At 42.3% G+C, this 27,189-nt stretch overlaps 1 protein-coding gene across 15 annotated transcripts in view; it reads right to left on the reverse strand.

The window, feature by feature from the left end:
* Window positions 1-2,959: 2,959 nt before the first annotated feature.
* Window positions 2,960-27,189, reverse strand: part of PEG3 (paternally expressed 3) — a 33,666-nt gene continuing 9,436 nt past the window's right edge. For 6 of the 15 annotated variants that reach the window (XM_078062411.1, XM_078062410.1, XM_078062408.1 and 3 more), the window contains 10 exons: window positions 24,956-25,092; window positions 23,473-23,541; window positions 20,778-20,853; window positions 18,078-18,557; window positions 17,377-17,463; window positions 16,188-16,337; window positions 15,995-16,104; window positions 11,712-11,814; window positions 10,817-10,912; window positions 2,960-10,647 (listed from right to left, as the gene is read on the reverse strand). In XM_078062411.1, coding sequence (XP_077918537.1) covers window positions 6,467-10,647; window positions 10,817-10,912; window positions 11,712-11,814; window positions 15,995-16,104; window positions 16,188-16,337; window positions 17,377-17,463; window positions 18,078-18,471 — 5,121 coding nt within the window. In that variant the 5' untranslated portion in view covers window positions 18,472-18,557; window positions 20,778-20,853; window positions 23,473-23,541; window positions 24,956-25,092 and the 3' untranslated portion in view covers window positions 2,960-6,466. The remainder of the gene's footprint in view (window positions 10,648-10,816; window positions 10,913-11,711; window positions 11,815-15,994; window positions 16,105-16,187; window positions 16,338-17,376; window positions 17,464-18,077; window positions 18,558-20,777; window positions 20,854-23,472; window positions 23,542-24,955; window positions 25,093-27,189) is intronic. The other 9 variants (XM_078062403.1, XM_078062407.1, XM_078062412.1 and 6 more) reach the window with 7 other exon arrangements.

Raw genomic sequence — 27,189 nt, forward strand, 5'->3', positions numbered from 1 at the left:
AGTCTTGGCTTCTTTCTCATTCACGCTTTCCTAGGGGAGGAGTGACTTAAATCAAGCGAAGAATTTGGAAGGTGTAACTAAGATGTGCAGAACCCAGTTCTCAGTAGCTGGCTTGTCCACAGACAGCATATTATATTTTTAATTGCTCTTCAAGTCACCAATGTTCTGATCTCCCAATAATTAGTTTGTTTAGGTGCAACATCCACTAGTCCTTGGAAGTTTTCTTTGTCCATAAATGGATTATCTATGTAAAAGGCTACAGGTCCCTTTGCTAGGTGGAAGGCAGAAGTGTCAGACATAGCAGAGTCCTTCCTCAAAGGTCTCTGGACTCAAGGAGGTTGTGACTCCAGTAGGGTGGTCCTCGTCCACCTCTTTTTAACCTACATTTTAGCTTATTTTGTCATATAAATAATTTGGAGGGTATCACACCCAAGTTTCTGTGTCCACTCCCCCTAGGTTTGCATTACACCAGCCATGTCTGCTATGAGAAGTGGCCCCCTTTTCAACCCTCAGGTTCCTCCCATCACCATGGAGATCATAGAGCATTTCAACTGCTGCCCCTCCCAAAGGCACCCCATCAACTCTCTCTTGTGTGGGAGGGAAGTGATAAAATGAGAAGTGTTTCAAAGGGGTTGGAACTTCAGTTGTCTAAATCTTTCCAAGTCTCCCACATACCATCATTCCAACTGCCAGGATCCTGTTTCTCTAGGGCCACCCAAACTTTTCATGTTACAAATAGAGCAAGGCTATCAATTTAGCTGAATAAGTCAGTGACCTGCAGGATCAAGGTGTTTGTAGAAACCCTTCTACACCTCTGATCTTGACACTCATAGTTTCTGAATTTGTCTATCATGACAGCTATTATAAAGCCCTTCACCCGAGGAAGCAGGTGACTCCAGAAGGCCAACCACAAGCAATATTTAGATATTTTACTACCACATGCCTTGGTCTTCTAGTTTTCCACCCCAAGGCCCAAATTTGAATTCAAAGTATCTCACATTTCCCTCAGGTTTATTATCTCCAACCCATTCTCTGGTATCAACTTCTCTATCAGTTAGGGCTCTTTTGGGTTACAAATAACTAACACTGGCCAAGTAAAGGAAATAATGAATAGACTGGAAGGATAATGGGTAGCCCAGAGAATCAAAAGAAAAACTAAACAGTTCTCAAGAAGGACAGTTACCAGAACAGCTCTATCTGTACAGGAACTATTAACAGTCAGTGCTACCATTGGAATGACTTCTGTGTGTCCTTCTGCTCAGGGAGCCCAACAGGCACCAGGCTCAGCCTTTGGTTGAGGTTCGGGCAGGGCACCATGGCATTCCCATAAAACCCAGTAGTCTCCAGAAAGGGGAAGGGATTTTTTGCCTGGTAAAAAACAGCAAAAAGTGCCTCAATAACAAAGCCAGCTCATGTGAAAGGAAGGTTAAAGATACAGGAGTTCTTAGGAAACCCCAAAGTGAGCAGTTCAGCCAGGATCCACAAGGTACTGGGGTGGATGAAGTGCCAGGAGCCAAGCTTCCTTCCAGCTATATGGCCTTATTCCAGACCTGTTTGTTCATCGGCACACCCAGCCTCAACCTATGACCTCTCACGTAGCCCTTAGTCTGAGTCTGACTGCACACTGGGAGCCCAAGAGCGCCAATCAGCTGAGACTGGGGGGGGGGGGGGAGAGTCAAATTTCATGGAATAAACATGGTGGCTGGGGCATGGTTACCTCTACAACTAACACACAGTGGAGGAATTCCTGAAGAGTGAAAGTGCTCATCAGGCAACCCCAAATGACCTTCACTTAATTCCCTTTCTCTATTTCCTTTTGTAATATACTCTTCAGGAAATCAATCTTAAAAGAACTGACCCTCTCACCCTGAACTATGCTGATACCCCTTACCATAGAAGGGCCATCAAAGCTGTGACCAAGAGATAACCATAATTCAATAGGCTTTCATTTTAATATAAATAAGTTAATAAAAGAACCCAGGACTCTGCCACTGTCAAATTCCAGAGTAGTTAGAAATTAAATGAAAACCACATTTTTAGATCCTAAGGAGTAGAATCCAATCGTGTGACATGCAGATTAGAAGGGGTCAAGTATCTAACCACCTCCTTTGTGTCATGGAGTCAAGGACACAGCAATTCCAAATTGGGTATGATGCAAACCACAGTTGTAGCCAATAGTGATCCAGTTAGCAACCTGGCCAAAAATCTCTGATCATAATGGAATTACAGGCATGTTTAAAAATTACCTCCCAATTTACCTGGGATGGTAACCTACCAAATTGCATGAGATGTTTCGGGTGGTAAAGTCAGGTTAAAATAAGAGAAATTACTCCCCTGAAAACTTTTAACCTCAAGAAAGAGTTAGGAATAGACACTTTAAAGAGATTCTAGGGGCACCTGGGTGGCTCAGTTAAGCATCTGCCTTCGGCTCAGGTCATTATCTCAGGGTCCTGGGATTGAGCCCCACGTGGGGCTCCCTGCTCAGTGGGGAGCCTGCTTCTTTCTCCCTCTGCCTACGCCTGCTGCTTCCCCTGCTTGTGCGCTCTCTGTCAGATAAAATCTTAAAAAATAATAATAAAGAGATTCTAAACCATAGTATTAACATTTTTATGTTAAGGGATCACTCTTGTTTGTAGTTTTTTGCTTGAGAGAATCTCATATTTGAGATTAAAAATTAAAATGCTGACTCAAGTAACTGAAATATACTTCTGTTTATTATCAAGTTTAAAAACACTATTGGAATATACAGAAGTGCAGTTAAAAATGTGGAATCCTATAGTATTAAGATAGCTCTTAGAAGGAATTGTTGAAATAAATACTTAAAAATGTACTAAGACTCATAAGCCAAACTTAAAGGCCTAAGGAGGCACTAAGCTTTTGGCTTTCTAGTTGTAACAAAAAATTGCATTTACCAACCCCAAACACTTAAAATGGACAAAAGAAGAGACTGACAAATATCTTATTTTTAACTTTATTTTTATTGTTGACACTATTACAGATAGATAGAACAACCACAACCATATTATCAAACCAAAAACCTGTGCACAGAAACAAGATGAAGAAAATATATCAAGATGTTAACCACAGTCTTTGGATGGTGAAAATATGGGCGAGTTTCTCTTCTACATTTCTGCAACTTCAAAGTTTCTATAAAGAACACATACAGTGTTTATAATGGAAATATATGCGATAAAGGTGGATTACCAAAACACTATGATAAAGACCATTCGAGGAAACCAAAATATTTAACCATAATCCCACAACAACCACACAACTATTTAACTGTCTTCCATATTTCTTCCCATCTTTGACTCTATATATACTTAATCATTAACACCCTAATTATCATAGACTGGTGCACAGATCAAGATGTTAACAGCAATTGTTGCTGGGTGTTGGGAGTATGGGTGAATTTCTTTTCTTCTAGTTTACTGAATTTTCCAAAGTTTGCTATGAGTATGTATTATATTTGTAATGGAGAAATACATACATAAGATTTAATACCAAAACACCAAAGGTCATTCAAGGAATTTGAGACAATATATTTAACCATAATCCCACAATGACAACACTATTTTAATTATTTTCCATATTTTTTTTTCATTTTAGACTTTATGCATACATATTTAACACCATTATAATCACAGGCTTGTGCACTAAAACAAGATGGAGGAAATAGATCAAGATGTTAACAGTAGTTGTTGTGTGTTGGGAATATGGGTGACTTTTTTCTCTTTTCTAATTTAGTGTATTTTCCAGTTTTTCCTCTGGGTATGTATTATGCTTGTAATGTAAACAAACATAATAAACTTTGTTAGCAGAACACTATTATAAGGAACATTTGAAGACATTAAGATGAAAGTATTTAACCATAATTCCACAAAGATAACATAACAGCTATTTTGAATACACATTTTGACACAGTTATAATCATAAACCTGTGCACAGAAACAAGAATAAACAAGATGTTGAAGAGTATATCTGTCTTTGGATGGTTGGAATATGGATTTTTTTCCTCCACTTTTCTGTATTTTCCAAGTGTCTGATAATGAGTTCAAATTATGTTCACAATGGAAATGTGATTATAAACTTTTTAGTAACACTACCATAAAGAACATTCAAAGAATTTAAGAAAATAATGCTCAACTATAAGCCTACAACAACAACACAACAGCTTTTGACTATAAGCATACATTTTTAATCAGTTATAACTGTAGTATAAATATAATTCTGTGTCCTGCTTTTTCCACTCAATATTCCGTAAATATATTTCCATGTTGCTACATAACTCTTCATGATTATCATTTTTAAACAGCTGCATGACACTCCATGGATACCTTCATGTAATCATTCTCGCACTGTTTGGCATTTACGTTGTTCCTAATTTTTCACTAACATAAGGTTGGAATGGGCACTCTGATGTTTGGCAAGTTGTTTAATACTGCCAACAGTGATAAACCCAAATTCACCCCAATAACATCAATGCTGGTTCCCATCTAAAGGGTCCTCCTGTGATGTGGGGCCTCAATGCTCCTTGAATGTCCATTCCAACCTCAGGTCTTTCTATGCAGCTGGCCCTCACCTACACCGAAAAGGCCCCTTCTTAACTGCCCAGGACTTCCTGCTCAATTCATTCCTACCAACCTGGTCTTCTAAGCCTTGCTTCCCGTATTTCCTTCTGTCTGCTTCCTAGCCTCCTAGATCTGGTGATATATTAGGACTCCCTTCTTTGGCTTCCTCATTTCTGCTTCATTCTTTCAACAGTACAACCTCCCTCGACTTTGGCATTCCCTGCAGCTCTGACATAACACTCTCCAAGCCCCAACCATGCGGATCTAGGAGAGTGAGATTTAGACACATTCCCCCAGCAGGTATATTAATTTTGCTTGCTCAAATTATCTGCTGTTATCTTTTGCTCACTTAATCTACAGATCCACTTTAAATTTTTAAAAAAATTTTTTTTTTCCAGCCAACTCAAAGCCAAAAAATTTAATAGTCATTATGCAAGGGGAGGGGAAGCAAAAGGAGCACAGGTGGTCCACAGAACAGGACACAGGAAACCTCAAGCTATGAGGTCAATTTGTGATTAAGTGGAAAACTGAGGTGATCGGACAAACGTGACACTAATGGATAGCTCGGAAATACTTAGAAGGGCTGAAAGAGGGAGGAACAGATGGTAAGGAAACAAATTAAGGCTGCTGGGGAACCTGAGTCCATGTTAAGCTTAAGTTGACTGTAAAGAAAGTTTTTTTTTTTTTAATTTTTAAAATGCAAGTTAGACATGGGGTGGAGGGTCAGACAGGTGAAGACGAGAATTAAGTGATAGAAAGCTCTAAGGATACTAGCTCCTGGGCACCCAGGGTGCAAACTGATTTGTGGCCGTATAATACTAATGAAGCCACGCTGCTACTTGTCACTTAAGGCAGGAAGCGCACAAAGGAAGTGATGGAAATTGTAAGCCTGCATCCTTATTTACAACATGAAAGCCTCTCCCTCTGGTTCTCAATCATCAGTAGGCACTACTGTGATCTAGTGATGGTTGCAACCCACTCTTTAAAGGCAAAAGCATAAGATTTATAGGGAAAAGCTTCAGCTTTTATAAATTCACTATCAAACACACATCAAGTTGGTTAAAAAAAAAAAAACTCGTAATATTTTTGCATGAGAATCACTGCAAGGTACAATGTGGCAACCAACCACTTTGGGTCACAAAAGGCCAATCCACATATTGTAAAGGCTTACACAGCATTAGGTTCCAAAGTGTTGGTGTAGACAAAAAGGCTGAAAAGGAAGTTCCAAGTACTTCTCTTTTCAAACAGCAAAGAATAAAAGACATTTTACCTTTCATGCTTACACTTTTACAGGAATACTTAAGGGTAAGGAACAATACACAATTACTCAAAACGATACTGATGGGGTTCAAATAATGCACAATAAGTCTTTCTCAGAATCTAAGATACTTAGAAATATATTCTAATTTGTTGCTCTCTTCCTCCTCCAAAAAAGAAAAAAAAAATCAGAGTACCAGGTAAGGTACTTCTGGACAGTAAACGGTAACTGTATATCATATCAAATCCAAATATATGTGATTACTGTTCTGCTATGATATGCTATTTTATATACATTGCAGGGAACATTATATATAGGTTATAGAAGTGTCATTTACATCTGACTGGGCAATTTCTGTAATCTCAAAAACGTCTAGGATTTTCCCTCAATAGATTACTCAGATGAAAGGTATGTGCTATAGCTTTCCCACATGCATACACTGATGTGTGATGGAGGAGAGCTAAAACCAAAGGAGTTTCCACCTTCGGTCTCCTTTTAGTCTGAGTTGTCTGATATTAAAAATCAGGTGTGTACATGCCAAGGTAAGTTTTCTTCTGACACTATTATGGGTTGAAGTCTCTGGTTTAGTAGGAGTCAAGTTCTAAATGAAGATTTTCTAAACTTTATACTCGTGTTCTCAGCCGGTATGAGTATTCTGGTGTCTAGCAAGGGAAAGGCGATCACTGAAAAGCTGCCCACAGACATCACATTTGAAGTACTTGTCATCAGCCCTATCGTTGCCACTAGTGCTGGTGCTGGCATGTTCAGTGTAGCGTGAGCTTTCCCCATAGACATTTCCAGGCTCAAATATTATCACCCTGGCATGGGTTTTCAGATGCTCACCATAAGCTGAGTTGGAAGTGAAGGTTTCTCCACATTCCCTACAGTCATAGTATGGTTCTTCAACCTGAATCTCTTGATCTTCACCTTCTTCTTCTGGGTCTTCGATCCCTGCCCCATCTGGCTCATCAGCATCTCCCTCTGGCTCTTCAGCCTTTCCCTCTGGCTCTTCAGCTCTTTCTTCTGGGTCTTCTATCCCTGCACCATCTGGTTCATCAGCATCTCCATTGGGCTGTTCAGCCTCTCCGTTGGGCTGTTCAGCCTCCCCATTTGGCTCCGCAGCCTCCCCATCTGGCCCTTCGGCCTCTCCATTGGGCTCAGCAGCCTCCACATTAGGCTCAGCAGCCTCCACCTCTGGTTCAGCAGCCTCCACCTCTGGCTCAGCAGCTTCTACGTTTGATCCCTGGATCCGAAGAACTTCTCGTGGAACAAGGACATTGGCTTCAACCTCCTGGGCTCCTTCTTCTTCTTCCTCTTCAAGATGAAGCTTCTGATGTTTAGTGAGAACTGTGTTATGAATGAAGGACTTCCCACAGTCCTTGCATTCATAGAATGGTGAATCTCTTTTAGGGGGCTCAGTAAGAAATGAGGTGTGAACGAAGGAGGCCCCATAATCATAGGGCTCATCTTTCTCATGAATTCTCATGTGCTCCCTAAGGTCTGACTGATTGAGGAAGGATTCTCCACATGTTTTACATTCATAGTGTTTCTCTTCGGTTTGACTTCTCTGAAACTCAGTAAGGGCTAAGCCTGGACTGACTGCATCTTCACTTCCCTGGCCCTGCTCCAGTAAATCCTCTCCAGTATGAATTCTCATATGTTCACTAAGGACAGAGCCATGAATGAAGTCTTGTCCACACACGTGGCATTGAAGGGATGTTCCTGCAGGAGGATTCTTCTGTGGGGCACGAGGCCTCCGTGGGTTAATGACCAAGGGTTGCATAAAAGGCTCCTCATACCTTCTATGGCCAAAGAATTGATCTTGCTCATGGATTTTCTGATGCTCAAAAAGGAATGAGCTATGAACAAAAGATTCCCCACATGCAGGGCATTCATAGAGCTGCTCTCCAATATAATCTTTCTGATATTCACTGACAGAATGGGTATGGATTACAGAATGCGTGTACTCACGACTGTCGATGAGATACTCTCTGCCATGAACCTTCTGATGATCCTTAAGGTCTGCGCGATCTGCAAAGCCCAGCCCACAATCCTTACATCCATAGATTGTGTCTTCAGGCTCATCCTGCTCATCCTGCTCGTCCTGTTCATCTGGCTCATCCTGCTGAGGCTCTTCCTGCCGAGGCTCTACCTGCCGAGGCCCATCAAGGCCTATGCCCTGAATAACAGAGTTTCCAAAGAGCTTCCGACCATGGAATTCTTCTCGGGCATAGATTTTCTGATGTGCACCAAGCTCTTCAATGGTGGCAAAGCATTCCCCACACTCTTTACATTTATTGCACACTTGCTGTTGAGCATAACTCGTCTGTGCTTGCTCTTCGGCGTAACTCATCAGTGATGGTTGTTTAGTGTAACTCATCTGTACTGGTTGTTTAGTGTAACTCATCTGTGGTGGTTGTTTAGTATAACTCATCTGCATTGGGTGTTCAGAGTAACTTATCTGCACTGGGTGTGCAATGTAATTTGTCTGCACTGGTTGTTTAGCATAACTCGCCTGCACTGCTTGTTTAGTATAACTCGCCTGTGCTGGTTGTTTAGTATAACTCGCCTGTGCTGGTTGTTTAGTGTAACTCGCCTGTGCTGGTTGTTTAGCGTAACTTGTCTGTGCTGGCTGTTCAGAGTATCTCATCTGCCCTGGGTGTTCAGCATAACTTGTCTGTGCTTGTTCAGCATAACTTGTCTGAGGGTCAGTAGAGGCTAAGCTGCGAATTACAGATCTTTCATAGTTTTTACTTCCAGAGGGCTTCTTTCTATCGTGAATCTTCTGATGCTCACTGAGGTCGGAGCTACGAACAAAGGATTCTCCACACTCTGGACATTCATAGAATTTCTCTCTAGGGCGAAATGTTTGAGGTTCGCCAAAACGTAGGGAGTGAATTACAGAGGTCTCATAGTTCCTACGCTCAATGTTTTTTTTCTTAGCACGAGCCTTCTGATGTTCGCGGACATTTGAGCCGGGAACAGACGATTCACTGGACCCGGGACTAGTAAGACTTTTCTGAGGTTCGATACGGGATACACTTTGTATAACGGAGTCCTTGTAGTTGTTACTCTTAGCCCCTTCATAAGGGTTCTCTCTGGCAGGAGTTTTCTGTTGCTTATCATGAAGGTCTGAGATGTAAGTAGAGGATTCTCCCTTTTCATCACATTCAACGACTTCATTTCCGTTGTAATTTTTGGGAGGTTTGAAAGCAGCTAAGCTATGGATGACAGACCTCTCATATTTCTTTCCTTCGGAATTCTCTCCGGCATGGACTTTCTGATGTTCGATAACACCTGAGGTCTGGGTAGACTCTGCAATCACTTGTGATTTACTGGGCCCCACTGCACTGTGACTTTTCTGAGCTTTAGCAAAGGCTAAGCTATGAATAACAGACCTCTCATATGGTTTCCTCTCACACGCATTTTCTTTAGTAGGAATCTTCTGGTTGTCATCAGGGTTAGAGCTGATGTTGAACGCCTTCTCGTCCTCGTTTTCAGGTGGTCTTGTTATAGTATGACTCTTCTGAGATTCAGTGAAGGGCACGCTATGAATGACAGACTTCTCGTACCCTCTGCCTTCATAGTGGTTCTTTCGAGAATGAATTTTCTGATGCTCACTGAGGTCTGAGCTTTGCCTAAAGGCATCCCCACCATCTTTAAAGTCATAGAGCTTCTCTTTTGAGTAAGATTTCTGACGCCTTTTAAGGGACTGACCAGGAATAAAGGTTTCCTCACACATTTTACCCTTATTTTCGAATAGGTTTCCTCTAGTATGGATCTTCTGATGTTCTTTCAGGGATGAGCTATGATGGAAGGTCTCCCCGCACACCTTACATTCATACATTTTCTCTTTACCATACATTTTCTGAACCTCATTAAGGGGTGGGCTGGGTTTAAAGGCTTCCCCACGCTCATTATCTTTGTCATCTCTACCATGGGTTTTCTGGTGGTCAATCAGGGCAGAACTATGAAGGAAGGTTTCCTTACACACCTTACATTCATAGAATTTATCCTTTCCATATATTTTCTGAAGCTCACTGAAGGTTGGGCTAGGCATGAAGGGCTCCTCATACTCCTCGTCATTACATTCTGCAAGATGCTCTCTAGCATGAATTTTCCGATGTTCGGCAAGAGCGGCACTCTTATTGAAGGTTTCCCCACACTCTTTACATTCAAAGCGTTTCCCCCCAGCCTGACTTTTCTGGACCTCACTGACAGCCACACTATGAATAAACGATTCACCATACTCATAGAGATTCTCTCTAGTATGCATGATCTGATGTTCGACAAATTCTGAAATCACACTGAAAGACCTCCCACACTCATCACACACATAAGGCATTGCCCCAAAATCAAGTGGGTGTGACTCAGTGAAGGAGGGGGCGCTAAGGCTGCTCATGCTCATGGCTTTTCTCATTTCACTACATTCAAAAGGTCTCTTCCTTGCATAGCCTTTCTGCTCATGAACGGAGCCCTTCCCATCTGTGTCAAACTGATAGCGCCTTTTTCTTTCAAGAACTCTCTTTTTGGAAACAAGACTCGAGTTAAAATTATAGCTTCCCCCAAAGGCATTCCCTTCATAGCCCCTCTCCTGAATCACCGACTCCCTCTTGTAGAATGAAACTTCTTTCCAATCATTGTCTGGTCTTCTGGGGAACCTCTGTGACCGATCATTAGATTCCCTGGCCCGTCCCGATTTGGAGTTGCGCGAAACATCCTTGATGAATTTTTCCATTATCACCCCGTGGGAAGATTCATCTTCACAAATTCCCCGCCGATGGGTTGACTTTTTGGTTTCAGGCATGGTTTTCAGACCTTAAAAGAAACCCCAAATGTAAATACTCCCTAGTCCCTGTGTGAAGTAAGAGTGGGACTTCTGAGATGATGGTGTGAATATAAAATGTAAGAGATTTACCAATATGTACGTACAGCTCCCATCTCACTACCTAAAGTGGCCACTAGCTGCGATCTGCCTAGTGCTTACCTCGACTGGTGCTCGGGTAGGCACTACTTCTCTTTGACCTCGATGAGTGGCCTTGTGTCATGTGGGAGTGGCCATCGTCTTCGGCAAGCTGAACCCCTGTTCACAAGAATAATATGATTTATCACTTATATAGCTATAGTCAAGTTAGGTACAAGACTCATCACCATAAGATGGTGCCTACCTTCCTACAATCCACTAAGCAGGAGGTAGCCCATACCCAACTCCTTGAACGTCTTCTATGTGCAGTCCCACATCCTTACTGTCCACTTCTCAGCCCATTCTAGCCTGAATTTTAATTAATTCTCCTGACTCCACCTAGAAGTCTGTACAGAGACCACCTGTGTCCTTAAATCCAGTGCATCCTTTTTAGTCTTCACCCTTCTGTAACCACCTTTTAAATCCTGACACCCTCTTTTTCACTGGCTTCCATGGTTCTCTTCTTCCTTGACTCTTTTCTCCAGCTGTTCTCTGAACTCCACTGCCTTGCACATGTCTCTCCTCAGCATCAGACCTGCATAGCCAATTGCCTGCTATGAATGGAGCTAGATGACTTCGAGGACAGTCCAAACGGGAACTCAGGATCCCATTCTACATGTGTATTTGAAAATCTTCACTGCCACCTCTCTAGAAAAAAGTACCAACTCTTGTGGCAAGACACATCTCCCCATTCTCTTCCACCTTGTACAATACATTCTTCACCCAAAGCCAGAATGATTTCTCAAAAATAGAAATCTCATCATTTACTTCTCTCCTTGAAATATTTCAAAGGCTTCTTATTACCCTTAAAGCCCAAATATATTAACATCAACTCTAATATCCCACGCAGCTTTAAAAATAAGGTGACAAAAAGCTTCAATGACTAGGTCTGGAGTAACTGACAGAAGCAGCTGCTTACCCAGAGAGAGCAGCTTCCTATAGTTCTCCATGTTGTCCTGAATCGGGTTCTGAGGCTTCCTGTCCTCAGTCAGGTTCACAACGTCCTGGTATGACACTGCATCCTAAAATACCAAACACAGACCTCTCAATGGAGTCTTTCCGCGGGCATCCAAGAGAGAAGAAATCTGGCAACATGGGCGCTACACACACAAAGATACGTAGAAAGTGCTCACAGTGTTTGGGGTTCTGAGTGATCCAAGGCAAGTTTTACTACGGACCTACTTTGTACCTACCTTGGCGCTATACTCTGAGGAAGATCCAAAAGACGTATGACACATATTCCTTGCCCTCATGCAGCTTATAATTTGGTTGGAGAGAAAAGACTCATGAAACAATTAGAGAACAATAAACAATAAAGTGGGGTACAGATAATCAGTGCTAAATAGGTTTGGTAGAGGGACAGCTCAGGGTTTTGTAGAAGGACTTGGGTGGGACCTTAAGTGGTAAGACTCTGACACAGAGAAAAGGGATTGGTGGGAGAGCTTCAACAGGCCAAACACCAATTATGCGTGGCATACGCAAGGACAGAAGGAAAATGTGTTTCAGCAGACATCTCGTCAGGAACTGTGACTTAAACCTCCCTCCACGGTCCCACTGTGTCCTGTGCTCACCTTCACTGTACAACATGGATACATGGTGGGCTCTTCTAGGTGTGGACAAGTTCCAAATAACCCAGATGTAACTTTAAGTACTGAAAGCCTCCATTTTTTAAGCCTCTTCCACTTTAACGGCTATGTCTCTAAAAATAATTTTAAAATTCCCTGCATTACTCAGAAGAGTCTTTTATGCAGGATCTTACAGGACCTTTTCTTACTGTGCACTAGAATGTCACTGGTTTCAGGGAAGTGTGGTCCCAGGGAGTACCACACCAAGGCCTGGAGACAGACTTAAGGATGGACACAGCACCATGGGAAGCCCGCAGGTTTTGGAGCCAGAGAAAACTCAAGGGTCAAAGGAAAACTGTACCATTTATGAGCCATGCAACCTTGGGAACAGAAATCTTTCTGAGCCTCAGGTTCTTCATCTGTAAAATGGAGAGTTAGGCATCAACCTGCCTTGCAATATTGTGGGTGAGGATTTTCTGCAAAGTGATGTGTTGTTTAAACATCAAGAAAAACTACATAAAGAAAGTGTAAATCACTAAATTACTATGTAAAGATATTTTGATATTAAATTTATTACACTTCCTTTCTGGGAAGTGGCATTATAGCCATATGAAATGTAGCAAAAAAAAAAAAAGTGAATTAGATGTATCTCCTATGGAGAAAGATAAATAGGCAAATACACTGGGAGTTAAGATGGAAGCTCATTTATGCAACTGCCAACATCCAGTGATAAAAAGCAAAAACCACAACCAAAACTAAGCAGAGTTTCAAAAATGAAACTCTTTCTAGGTCCAGGCTGAGAATTCCTAGAACAACGAACTAGCACTGCAAACTCGGTACAACTGCCACCCCATAAAGCTAACTTGCATTGTTTTTGCTGGGTGCCAATCTCCTGTCCGACAGCAAGTTCAAGAGCAAGAGCCGTGCTATGCTCAGCTTTGTGACAGTGCTTCCTAAGTCCCAGCACCGATTTATTATACTACGAAGGAAAGTATGGGTGGGAACATAGATGCATTTCTGGTAAGAGGAAGGAAACCAGGGCTTCTAACTTGGGGGATTAGGAGAGAAACAGATGCGGTTAAGAACTTGGGGGGCACAGGGAGTCAGAAGGGTCACCACCCCTGGTGTTGACAGACCCCCAAGGACAATGGCAAAAAGGAATGACTGTTTTTCATATTCTTCTCTCCATTTGCCTGAGTAAAATAAATGCATGTTAAATTTTGAACTACATTGTTCCTATGAAAGAAAAATGATGCTCTGATTTCAAATGAAGTTAATCTATGTAAGTGGGCTTCTCTAAAGCAGTTGGTCACTTTGTATCTGTAACCAAAATGGCATCTAAATTTGCACAAGCTGCAATCAAGTTCCACTCGAATGGGTGCCACCCAGAGAGCATCGTGGCACCACTTCACTTTCACGGCAGGACCCACACGCGTAAGTGATTCAGAGATTTACACACAATGCTAAAAGATGATGAGGATTTTCTGTTGTGTATACCCTCAAGATACAATTTACATCTGCTGCAGCTGCTATTCCTACCACACTGAGTTAGTAGCAATCAGTGGCTTCTAAACTTTTAGACGACACAGACATGGAGCCAACTCTTCCCAGTGTCAAGGAAGGGCATTTTTTTTTAAAGTAGGCCCCACACCCAGCATGGAGCCCAACTCGGGGACTGAACTTAAGACCCTGAGATCAAGCTCTGAGCTGATATCAAGAGTGGGACTCTTCACCAACTGTGCCATCCAGGCGCCCCTCAAGGAAGGGCATTTAAAAAGCAAAATAAGACAAAAGCCAATTACAAATCTCCTATCATCTTCATTTCATAAGAGTATTCTAACACCCCCAAAATAAGGACACTGAAATTTTTCATTTCCCCACATATCAGTGAAAACTTAGCTACCGTCTGGCACAGCAGTGCTCGGGAGCCACTGATATTCATCGCAGACCACCTTCGTGGGTGGCAAATGCGTATCAGTGAGACTTTTTTTTTTTTTTCCAAAATCAAGCTTAAGAAAGAGTCTATGATTTAGTATTTTGCCTAGATTCCTACAATTTTGGTCACTTTGGTTTCTTCAACTAAGGCATCAAAATTAGTGACAAACTAAATGTGTCACAAACTTAGATTGTTTTCCTGGCACAAGGACATTTGGGCTGGAGAAACTGAGTCACCTCTGACCCCACCCACCTTCTTCCACATCCCTTCAGCTGCTGCAGGAGCTCTGCTTTCAAGATCTGGACACTACCCATCCTTCCTTCTCATACATACTTGTGGATCCTTGCTTGCCTTCAGGACAGAGGACAAATGACAGATCTCTCAGGGTAGGATACAAAGCCCTCCGTCAGCTGATCCCAACTCATAAATCTCACTGCAGGCACCATTACTAATATATCTCAGTGCACTGGGGTAGACCTGAGCTCTCTGCTTGGCTACAGGACACCGGTGACCAGGCCTACCCATGCCTCAGGCTGTCTTGCGTCTCTTGCCCTCTGTGTTCTGGCCAACCTGGCCTTTGTTCGGTTCCTGCCTTGGGGCCTTCACCTGGGATCTCCTGACCCTGACACTTCACCTAACCAACTGTTCCTGCCCTTCAGCTGTCAAATGTTACTGCCTTCAAGATATTTCCTATCCAAACCAAGACCCCCATGACAATTTCTTGTTATAAAAACTCCCAATTTTTCCTTAACGGCACTCTGTATAAGAAGCAGTTACATATGGTATTTATATGGAATTTTATTTGTGGGATTGTTGAATGCCCTTCTCTGTTGTAAGGCTCAAAGTTTCCAGGGCATCCAGGGGCCTTAATTATCTCAGTCACTACTGTACTCCCTGACCTGGGGGGAACGTCCTTAATAGTAAGAGGAGATGCAGGCTCCATGCACTCAGCTACCCCCCTTCCTCTCAAGCCCTTTCCATGCTGTGGCCCCCCTTCACAATGCCATGTTTTAAGTGACCCTCCTCCTTAAAGGTCAGCTCAAATCCCAAGTCTTTCTCCTGTCACCAATTTCCCCAGCACACTGCCTCTTAAGATGACTGCCATTAACAGCTGAGAGGTAGGCTGTGCCTACCACATGCCCGGCGTCACGTTAAGCACTTCACATATACATATCGCACTCACTCCTCCCAGCAGCCCTGCTGAGCCAATCGCCACATCCATCCTGCAGATGAGGAAACTGAGGTTCAGCTTGCTTAAGTAAACGGTCCAAGGCTGCACACCCAACAGGTGGCAGAGCTGGACTTAAAACCCAGCTCTCGTGGCTCCAGAGCCTCTGCTCGCACTTGCCAGTCTACTGTATGGCTTTGCCACTTCCCTGGCTCCCCACAGTGGGTCGGCCGGAAAGATCTCCAGAATAGTTCTGTTTCCCTGGCCCAATAAGGAACAACCGACATGACCAAAGCACGACCCAGATGCTGAGTGGAAAACCCTCTACGTGGATAAATGAGAAAACAGGCAGGAGTCACCCCAGCCACTTGCCACCTCTGGGGACAGGCCTGGGCTCCTTGCAGAGAGTAACTGCCCCCTCCCTACACCCAGCTGGGATTCTAGGGAGATGAACACACCCTCTTGGGAAAGAAAGGCATCTCTGCCATGAAAAGAAGATGGCCTTTCCAGAAAGAGAGGAGACCTAAGCATACCTGGGATCTTGACTCATAATCCATCACAGAGTCCCTACGCTTGCGCTCTCTTTCCATCGCAAAAGTTGTTTTCTCCATCAGAGGAAGGGAAAGATCCCGTTGAGGAAGTCCTGGGAAGAGAAAAGGCATCGTGAAGGAACGAGGCCCATCTAACCCTGCACGCTCATCAGGGATGTCAGAGCTTATGACTTACTGTTTCTGGGATTCCTGGTGTATGGCCAGCGGTCTCGAGACTCCAGGTCTCTGCTTCTGCCTCTCCGCTCCCGCTCCCGGTCCCAATCTAGCTCCCAATCCCGATTCCGGTCCCGGTCCCAGTCCTGGTCCCATTCCCGGTCCCGGTCACCTGAGAAAGCCAGACATTCAAGGAGTTAACAAAATGCTCTGACACATGTGTTCTCCCTTCATGTGTACACATACCACTTGGGAAAGGAACACTATTCTTGCTCCTCCCTGGAGGAAATGGATCCCACACTGAGGTCCCCAGACTCCTAAGCATGATCTGGGCTCTTCCTATTACCCTAGACCTGGAACACCATTACTGCGGGCTTTGCTTAAGTGGGGCATACTGCAAAGCAAGTTCCAAAGGTTGGTTTAGAGGTTAGAGGTTGGCTTCCCTTCAAACACTTCTGTTGGTTCTCCAGTTCCTACACAGTTGAGCCCACACTCAGGACAATGACTTCAGACCCTCTACTATTGGGCTTACGCCTGACAATCTTAATGGATACATGATGCTACTCCAAAGAAACAAAACACATGCCCTCCCCAAAAGCAAACCTTTTAAAAAGTTCACTGAAGAACCTTTAACAAATAAAATAACTTTTAGAGACAAAGTAGTAATGAACTTTGCCCCTCTTGGGGAGGCTGTGGGCATACCTTCAAACAGCCTGCTGCAAATTTCCAACAGCTTTAAATACTATCTCATTACTTAAAATTGTAGGGGCGCCTGGGTGGCTCAGTCGGTTGAGCGACTGCTTTTGGCTCAGGTCATGATCCCAGGATCCTGGGATCGAGTCCCGCATTGGGCTCCCTGCTCAGGAGGTAAGTGTTTCTCCCTCTCTCTCCTCTCACTCACTCTCTCAGATAAATGAATAAAATCTTAAAAAAAAAAAAAAAAGAAAAGAAAAGAAAATTGTATTTCATGCCATATACTGGTGTCTTCTTTGATATTAAAAATGTCTCATTATGTCATCAATTAATTTACTTTCCCTCAGATCTGTGAGTAGCAGCAGTTGCCCTGGGGAAGGCGCTGCTGTCTTCACTGAAGGCTTCATGCCCACCGTGCACTTTTATGCCATGTGGCAGGCTTGGTGAAAGGGGAAGCTAGGCTGAAGTCTGGAAGCACGCCCCGACGGGGGGCATAACCGGACAGGGTTACTACTCACTGCAGAAAGAAGAGGCGGAGCGTGGTGGCGGGGACTCTGCTCCCTTCCGGCTCATGCTGTCTTCGCTGCGGAGGTCACTGTTGTCGTCTGAGAGGACACCAGACACTGACTTAATGCTTTATCACGTCTTGCCTGTGTTCTCGAAACAGCTCCCCCAGTGGAGTCTGCCCTTGCCCCTACTGCACTACCGGCACCTCAACAGGAAGCTGCAGTGATCAGATCCTCTCATTCCTCAGCCTCCTCCTGCTCCTGGGCCAGCAAGCGGCTGCGACTGCTCCCCCACCTCACCCCTAAACAGCGGCCACCGACAGCTTCCTGGGGTAATACACCCTCTGTTTCACAAAAGGGAGCCTGGACCAGGGTTGTGAGGCCCACAGAGGCTCACCAGTTCCTCACGGAGGCCCTCAATGAAGTGTTGCTTTTCCTTCCCCCACCACCCTAGGGTGGTGGTCCTTAACCAGGGCATTCTACTCCCCAGGCGACATTTGTCAACATCATGTTGTGGTTGTCACAGCTGGGGAGGGAGTGCAACTGGTATCCGTGGTAGAGAGGGACCAGAAGTGTCACTGAATGTCCCACAACAAGCCAGCCCCCCCCACGAAAAAACGATCCAGCCTCGAACACCAACAATGCTGAGGCCATGAACCCCAGGGAGCTCACAGCTCCCCGACGGCCTTCACCACGCTTCTACAAAGTCTCACCTCCTGGCTCATACATCCCCTTGTAATTTTCCAGCAGAGTAACTAGCTTCTCACAGTTCTCTGGCTTTTTTGCCCGCACCCAAGGCTTTATCTTTTCTGGAAGGATGGTCAGGTACTGCTCAAGGACCAAGAGCTCGATAATCTCCTCCTTGGTGCGAGTCTCCGGCTGCAACCAATCGAGGCAGAGGTTTCGGAGTTTGAACAGCGTCTTCCGAGGCCCAACAAATTCCACGTAGAGGAAATTCCGAAACCTCTGATGAAAGAATTCAGGGTCAGTTGCACCTTCTCTTATGGTGGCATCCGGCTCCTTATTCAAGTCACTGTCTAGCTCATACAGATCTGGGGCCCAAGACTTCTTGGGTTTGGTGGCAGACAAGTACTTTGGAGGCAGCATTTTTCTAAGTAAAATTTTCACTGGAGGAACCAAACATGAGTCAACAGGAAAGACGCAGCAGCCTGTGACAGTCAGTACTCAGGGACCTGTAGATCGTAAGGAGATATACACATGTCCCAGAAATTGAGGATCAGGCAGCAGTGTGGGGCTGCCCTACATGGGGCATCAACAATGCTTTGTGAATAGGCCAAGGAGGCAGAGATGCATAAATCCACAATACACAGACACACACACACACAGCACACAAAGTTGGCCTCACACGGGAGCTACAAGCATGACCTCTGGGCACCACTAAGACCTGTTTGAGAGTTAGCTCTGCTACTAACTGGTTTTGTGACCGTGGGCAACTATTCAATGTCCTGGAGCGGAGTCTGTCCCCTTATCTACACAAGGGGAACAAAAGCCCTCAGCCCTTTTAAAACTGTGAGATTAAATAAGTTAATATTCCTAAAGGCCTAACTATCCAATGTCCACACGTGGGAAATGCTCAAGGTGCTAGCCATTACTGTAACTGGAGGTCAATTTTTTTCTCAGCAAAAATGGAAAAGGGGGTACAAGGGAATGAGGACCAAACCTGCCATTTCTGATTATTTCTGAACATCTCGATCATTGCCGAAGGTTCTACTGGCCAGAGTGGCAGAGTTTGCAGGTACGCTCAGGACCCCTTCCCCTCAGCACTGCACATGCTTCTGATGAGTGCCTGTCCCAGAACCCAGCCTCAGGCTCTGCTAACATCACTTCCTCAGGTAGGTTTCCTGAGCTGTATTTTATCTCTTAGGTGTTGCAAGTACTTGTCACATTTATTTTTAAATACTGGAATTTATGTGCTCCTCTTCCCACAGCCAACCGTAAAATCTATTAAATGGATCAGAGATTAACTTTTCTATCCCTTATCCTCTAGTGCCAGCCTGACACAAAGTCAGGTATCCACAGTGAAATAATGTATTGAAAATAATGCACACAAACCCATCTTAGAATTGATTTTAGACACAGGCATGTGTTACTACATGCCTGCAGAAGCACAGCGAAGTTTCTGGGGAGAGAGAACATCCTGGGTTAACCTGTATGCCACTGCTTCCGAAAGAGCATTCTGGTGTGTGACACCCCTCACCTGCCCACTTTTCTACCAGCCCCTTCTCAGTATACCCAGACAACTGGGTGGGAACCCTGGTGGGTATATGTGAAGCTCTCTTACAGTGCTGCCTAGTACACTGGGGGGAAATTAAACGCAATATTGGTGAAGCCACAGAAACCCTATACAGGTGATAAACATACATTATTCACATAAACAGTAAGAATATGATAAAGTCGCCATCAGGCTTCTTCATGCTATTACACATTGTTTTCACATTCTTTTGCCTTGATCAATCTTGCCAAAGTTTGTCTCAAAAGAACCATCTTTGATAAACTACTGTACTGTTTATTTCCCTAGTTGTCTTTATTTTTTTTATTATCTGCCCCCTCTTTTTAGAAAAACCCTCTAGACTGAGTATAAAAGCTGACGTTCATCTTTTTTCTAATGTAACCAATTAAGGCTACACACTTCTCCTTGTGGACAGCCACAAATGGTACTAGGAAATAGGCACCATGGGAACAAAATCTAGGTTTGGGTGGGTCAATTAACTCACCTGATAGTTTTGTACTTCTGGCTTTACTTCCAGAGAAGAACAAAACCACATGCAGCAAAAATTCTCTGCTTTTGTTTTAAAAGGAAATCAGTATGTTTAAAATTAAGGTTTTTTTTAAATGTCTAAAGAGAAAACAAGGTGTTTAATTTATTATTTGGGAATAAATGTAGCAAACTCTGCCGTGCTGGGTTCCCCTGGCAGTGATGGGCTTGCACTCTACTCATGCACAAACTTCCCTCCCATGCCCTCTCCCACCACTGTCCTTGGGAGCACCAACCCTCACAAACACACATCCATCATGAAGACCCTCGTGAATGAAGCACTGCCCCCTGACTGCCCTGCCCTCCTTGAAGAGGACAGGCATCAACAGAGAGGAAGGCTCTAGGTAATTAATACCCCTCCGGACAGAAGACTTCCAAAGCAGGGAAAGGAAAAGGGCAAGTGTCCAGGCTCTGGGGAACTGGTGTGATACTCTGGATGAAAGAACAGTCCATTTTATCCAGGACTTGGCTAAGAGGGACTGCCTCTGACAAGAGCAGAGTTCTCAAAAAGCAGCATGCCTGAATGGCAAAGACGAAAGGGCAGAAAGCCCAAGTCTGCTCTTCGGCATCCAGATTCCAGAGAAAACTCCAGTCCCCTAGAAAACACTAGTCCAACTCCTCAGAGGCAACAGGATACCTGTTTGGGAATAGGATCCTTCCTGAACTTCAGAACAAGCAGCTATCCACAGGAACAGAGTCAAAATGCCAGGTACCTGCAGACATTTTAAGGAAAAAAAAAATACATGGACAAATAAACATTGAAGAAATGTAAAAAGAGTGTCAGAGAATTAATTCTCCAAATGGCTGTGAATTCAGATTGCATTAGAGGTGAGGCCTTTATATATCATATTCAAGAAAAGGCCAATTCCCATGTCATATAAACCAACCAAAGAGAAATAGCTTACAAATTGTCTTATGAAACCAGAATAATTCAAAACCCAAGACAAAGCTAGCACTAACAAACCACAGACCAAACTCAGTTATAAAAGCAGACACAAAAGTCTTTAACACTGTCACTGTAGAACATGATTCTACAGAGTTCTAGCCAGTTACAACAAGGCAAGAAAAATCTGAGGCATAAAGAAAAAAAGAGCTAAAACTATCATTCACTTATATAAGACTACCCACTCAGATACTGTGAATCAATGCAAAGAGACCTTACAATAATTTAATAAGGAAATCACTTATAACAGACTCCCTAAAAATGTATCAGCAATTATAAATTTTAAAAAATGGGAAGAGAACTCCCATTATAAAGATAAAAAAGACTTAATAAAAGACAACAGCAACCATGTGAATAGAATTACAAATTATATTATAATAATAAAAGACAATAACTGGAGAGACACAATATAATCATGGGAGCTGTATGGATCTGGTGTATCAAAGTTCTAAAACCTCCCCCAAATTAATCTATACTATATGGAACTTCAAAGAATATTAACGTTGGGGAACTTGGTGATGATTCTAAAGTTGACCTGGATCAATATTTTAAAAATTCATATATCAAAAGGCCAACAAACCATACACAACACTTAAAAAATATTTTAACATAATCTCAGGGTAAGAAAGTTCTTTTATAATATGCCTAAAGACAGAAAGACTACATAAAAATAACAAGTGATGGTTTCGTTTATACCATCAAAGCCAAAGAAATAGAACAAGAAAAAAGATACACTTGGAACCTATGACAAAAAAAATGGATTCATTTAGGAATCTTAGTCTCAGTTGACCATATATAGTCGAGTATCCAGTAGTGGCATGAAAAGTGGCATTTACAAACTAGTAAGGAATGTAGGAATTACTTTGGTGAATGGTATACAGGAAAACTACCCATCATTCACTTAGGGGAAAAGGTCATACTATATATAAAAATGCTAAAACTACAATCAAAATAAAATAAATAAAAGATTACTTTTTAGAATCATGTAACAGGGAAGGGCTCTTTGAACCTGACAATAAAATCAGGAGATATAAAGGATAACTTTGACTTCATATATGTACTTCTTTACTATGTTAACTTTTCTTCCCAGTAGGCACATATTTGAAACATAAAGCACCAATAAGTAAAAACTATATATATAAGAACTGTAGTGTTAAAAAGTTTGATAGGGAATCAACAATTTTTCTAAGAACATATAAATAGGCAAACCTGATCAGAAAACAGAGGAAAATCTAAGGAAGAAATTTAAAAAGATGAACTGAGGGGCGCCTGGGTGGCTCAGTCGTTAAGCGTCTGCCTTTGGCTCAGGTCATGGTCCCAGGGTCCTGGGATCGAGCCCCGCATCGGGCTCCCTGCTCGGCGGGAAACCTGCTTCTCCCTCTCCCACTCCCCCTGCTGTGTTCCCTCTCTCACTGTGTGTCTCTCTCTGTCAAATAAATAAATAAAATCTTAAAAAAAAAAAAAAAAAAAAAAAGATGAACTGATTTAAGGAGCAACCTCCCATAAAATTTCCATGAGCAATGAATTTACCATGTTATAAAAACCTTTCCAGAACACAGAAAAGAGATGGAGGACTTTCTATTCATTAATAATATGACCATTTAAATGCCCTTAAGAATCCTGTCACAAGGTAGAAGCCAAGTTCTACACCAAAAATTCACTCATTTCTTTTCTCAAGAAATTCAGGACTAGAGTAAACAAATTTCATTAAACGTGCTCGTAGATTTTTCTAACCAGGGCAACAAAACAGCCCTTGGTCGGCAAGAGCATTAAAAAAATTAAAAAAATTTTTAACAGGAAAACTTTAAGAAAAGAATCAGACACTAACAACTCCTTCCCACCATGGCAGAGAAAATTCATTTGAGATCTGAGAGTAAAAAAGGGCCTTGAGAACAGAGTAATCATAAAGATGGACTATAAATATGTCTGTACGAAGAAACTGGCATACTCACATAGTGCTTGTGGCAGTGTAGATTCTATAGAGGGCAATTTGGATAACTTACCAAAATTTTAAATATACATACCCTTAGTCCTATAAATTCTATTTCCATGAATTTATCCCAGAGATATGTAATGACATATGTGCAAAATATATTCATTGAAGCATTGCTGACAATGCACAAAATATGGTACATATTCATGTAATGATTATGAAACCTTTTAAAATAATGAGGCATTTGTAAATAAAGAGATATGAGATGATCTCTAAAGTAGTTAAGTGCAAAATGGGACACAACAATGTGTATAGCATTCTAAAAAACTATAAAAACAGATGCATTTGCTTAAACAGATATTTTCTGTATGGATATATATGAAACTATTAATAGTGATTAATAGTGATTGCCTCTGGGGAAGGGAACTGGGGGCCAGGGAGAGAATGGAAACTTACTTTTTCACTGTATATTCTCCTTTTGTTTTTTGTTTTTATTTATTTATTTTTACCATGAGCATGTATTACCTAGTCAAAAAAATAAATTCAAAGTTAAAACAATAAACAAAAGCACTAGTAGAGGCCTCAGAGACTGTGCTGCCCACTGAGTGGGTGCACACAACACTCACACCTAACGCTGAGGGGGTCTTCTCCCTTCCCCTGTCCATCCCACCCTGCTGGAGTCCAAGGTCACACCCTAAATCAGATGGCAGTCAATTTAGAAAAACCCCAAGGAATCAACTTTGGAACTTCTGATACCCAAGAATGACATATGGAAATTGCAGCTATAAGCTAAATATACTCCTCAGGTCTCCAGCAATTATTTGTACATAAATGCAATGCCATCCCCTATCCTAGGGATTCTGCCTCTGAAACCCAACTGACAGACCTATCTGTCCATGTGCACAAAGATACAGTTCTCAAGTGTGTTCACAGAGGCACCGTTGACAACAGCGAAGAACGGGTACAGGGAGGAGAATGCTCAAGCAGAATTCCAACGGCAGAGACCACGGAAAGACCACTACTCAGCAGACGTCAAAATAAAAATGGGTAACAAATTTTCTGCAGCACTATAAAAAGCAACCAAAATAAAGACAAACCAGAAGAGGAGGGGAAAAAATATTTTGCAACATAGATGATAGTTAATATTTGAAACATGAAAAGCTCTTAGAAAGCAGTAAAAAAAAAGATAAATGTCTCAACATGAAAATAAAAATACACAGTTCATAAAGTCAGTGATAAGATCCAAGAGTTACATCAGAAATCAAAGAAATGTGAATATTACAGTGAACATTTTTTTGGCCTATCAAATGGGCAAATATTTCAAAAATAAAAATCAAAAAGAAAAACTGATGTTGGTGAGAAGCTGACTGGTGCAGACATGAACCATGTTTCTGGATGCCGTATTAGCATATGGTTTAAAAACATTAAAAATGCCCATTCCTTTTGAACCAGCAAGTCTCCATCTAAGGACAGTCAAGTAAATAAAATATTAGTAAGAAAAAAATAAGAGCTAAAAAGTTGGCTGCCCACTACAATTAGGTCCTTATATGTGTATCTAATTTCTTTATAAAAGCCAACACCTGCAGCGCTAAAAAGCTGCTGGAGTAAATGACGGCAGGTGACACCATTTTACACATGGAGCCACGGGAAGGGACTAGCACATGTCAGAGAAGTATTACGCTGTCAAGGTGTTACTGCAGAACTGCAGTCCTACCAGAGTCACCAAGGATCAAACTCAGGAAAAGGAAACACGGGTCAACGTCCTCCTACAGGGGTACCTGATGGCAGGTGAGCCCTGTGAGATGAGGTTAGGTGCCCTGCTGGCCCGGTAACCCAACCCTTACCCCTGACTCACTCTATCCTCCACTTGCAGTCCAAAGGGCAACTAAGAGTGGGGCCAGATATGCTGAGTTAGTACCTGCCAGGGCCCCATACTCACCTTACCCTCAGGAAGACCCAGATCTCAGGTGAACTCGTCCTGTGACAGCGCCTCTGGCCAATCAAAAGCATAACTGCTCTACCCACTTCGCCCCCACTTCCCCAGTCCAGCTTCTGCCTCCATGGCAACAGCCACGCCTACCGTTGAAGAAAACAGAAGATACAGGTTTGGAGGTGGCTGAGATGAAAGCATCAAAAAGGTGTCGGCTAAAGGTCTGCCTGATACGATCACATGAAATGTTGAGGCCGGGGGGGAACCCCTCCAAGGACAGCCCAGAAAGGCCAACAATACAATTTACCCATACAATGAGAGATGTGCTTGAAGATGCATGAACCCAGTAGAAATGAGAGTGCCCGCACTTATACCCAAAGTCCCTGAGGGCAAGGCCTCTGTTGCCTTTTCCATCATCGTATTTTATCTTCACAGGACTGGCACCAAGAAGGTGTTCAATAAACATTTGTTTGCACTTATACGCAAAAATGTTTAATAAAGCCAATCTAGAAAAGTCTAAATAGCCCATGACCATGAAAGCCTATTCCAGGAATACAAGGAAGATACCCCTATTCCAGTGGACTGTTCTATATGATTGATTAAAGGGGGAAGGGAGGGGACCCCGTGAGCATTGTTGTATGTTGGAAAGCATTTGCAAGCTTCAACAGCCTCTCCTTATACATTCTTAGCAAAAGTAAAACTAGGAGACCATTTAAGAATAAAGATTTATCTCAAATAAATGCAAGGAAGCACATTAAACACTAAAACTATTCCAACTAAAGATGGGGACAAGGAAGGGAAGTCCTCCATCACAACTACTATTCAACACTATTCTGCAAAAAACCTAGCAAACACAACTGAAGAAAAAGAAATGAAAGGCATCATGTGGAAAAAGCATTATTTTGAGATGAAAAACCTTGTCAATAAATACAAGAAAAGAATCCCATTAATAATAAAATAAATTCCCATAAATAAATTCAACAAAGTATATGCAAGTCCAAATAAAAATGTTTAAATGTACACGAGAACATAAAACAAGTCCTAAATAAATGAAAACATATGCTTTCAGATGGGAATGTGGAAATTGTTGTCAATCCTTCCTTGAACATAAATTAAAATCCAATAACAGGGTGGGGAGCTTTGACGAAATGAGAATCCAATTTTTCTAGGTGAATAAATGTACAAAAATATCAGGAGAATTTTGAATAACGTATGTGTGTGGTGGGAGCAGGGGGTTGTCTGTAAAATGACCCAAACATATGAAAACAAAGTATTCTTTCCAACACGATGCGAGTGTTAGGACAAATAGACTAACAGAGCTAATGCAGCCCAAAAACTGACTTGCATCAAAGTATATACACATGTGAGATTTAGTTTATAATAAATAAAGGTCTTTCAGTCAAGAAAGGCATAAACTGTTTAAATACAAACTACGAACTTTCTGAGGACTAAGTAGTAAAATAATTTTAACAAAAGTGGTAAGAGGAGATAGCCAACACTTTAATTTCTGAACAGTTATTCAAGTATGCTTTCCAAGAAGGTTGGAGACAGCCTTTGACATTAAGAAAGAATAATAAAACCAGTGTTGGTATCTGGCCTCCTGACAAATTCTGTATTTCAACACATCACTGGAAGGCTACGGCCACTAAGGCCAATAACAAACATACTTTGTTCACACCAAAATAAATCAGTGCACTCAAAACACAACATTCCTCCAAAATTTTCAAACAGGAAGGAATGAAAACAGATAAAATCTTTAATAGAATGTTATGTAGCCATTAAGTCATGTTTTCAAAAAGTTCTATCATTTTATTTTCTGATTATAAACAGAAGATAGTACAATGTTCAATTACAGAGTATTTAATGTAGAAACTACAAGCCATACCCATTGATCAAATTTGTTGCTATACTAAACCTTCTAACATCCATATATAGAGTAGCATCTCATTTTTACCCGAATGAGATCACATTAGGAGTTCTGCGTGAGTATGCTTTTTATTTTTTATTTTTATTTTTTTAAGTAAACTTTCTGCCCAATGTGGGGCTCGAATCCACAACCCCAAGATCAAAAGTCGCATGCTCTGCCCACTGTGCCAGCCAGGTGCCCCTTTGTGTGCACGGTAAAACCTAGTAAGTTACGATGGTTACCTTTCTGTACTAGTACATACAGATCTACATCATTCTTTCTAAAGGCCACATAGTATTCCATTCTACAGACACAGTGGTTTATTTACACTTGATGG

The sequence above is a fragment of the Halichoerus grypus genome, chromosome 15, assembly GCF_964656455.1.
Source record: "Halichoerus grypus chromosome 15, mHalGry1.hap1.1, whole genome shotgun sequence".
NCBI classification, from domain to species: domain Eukaryota; kingdom Metazoa; phylum Chordata; class Mammalia; order Carnivora; family Phocidae; genus Halichoerus; species Halichoerus grypus.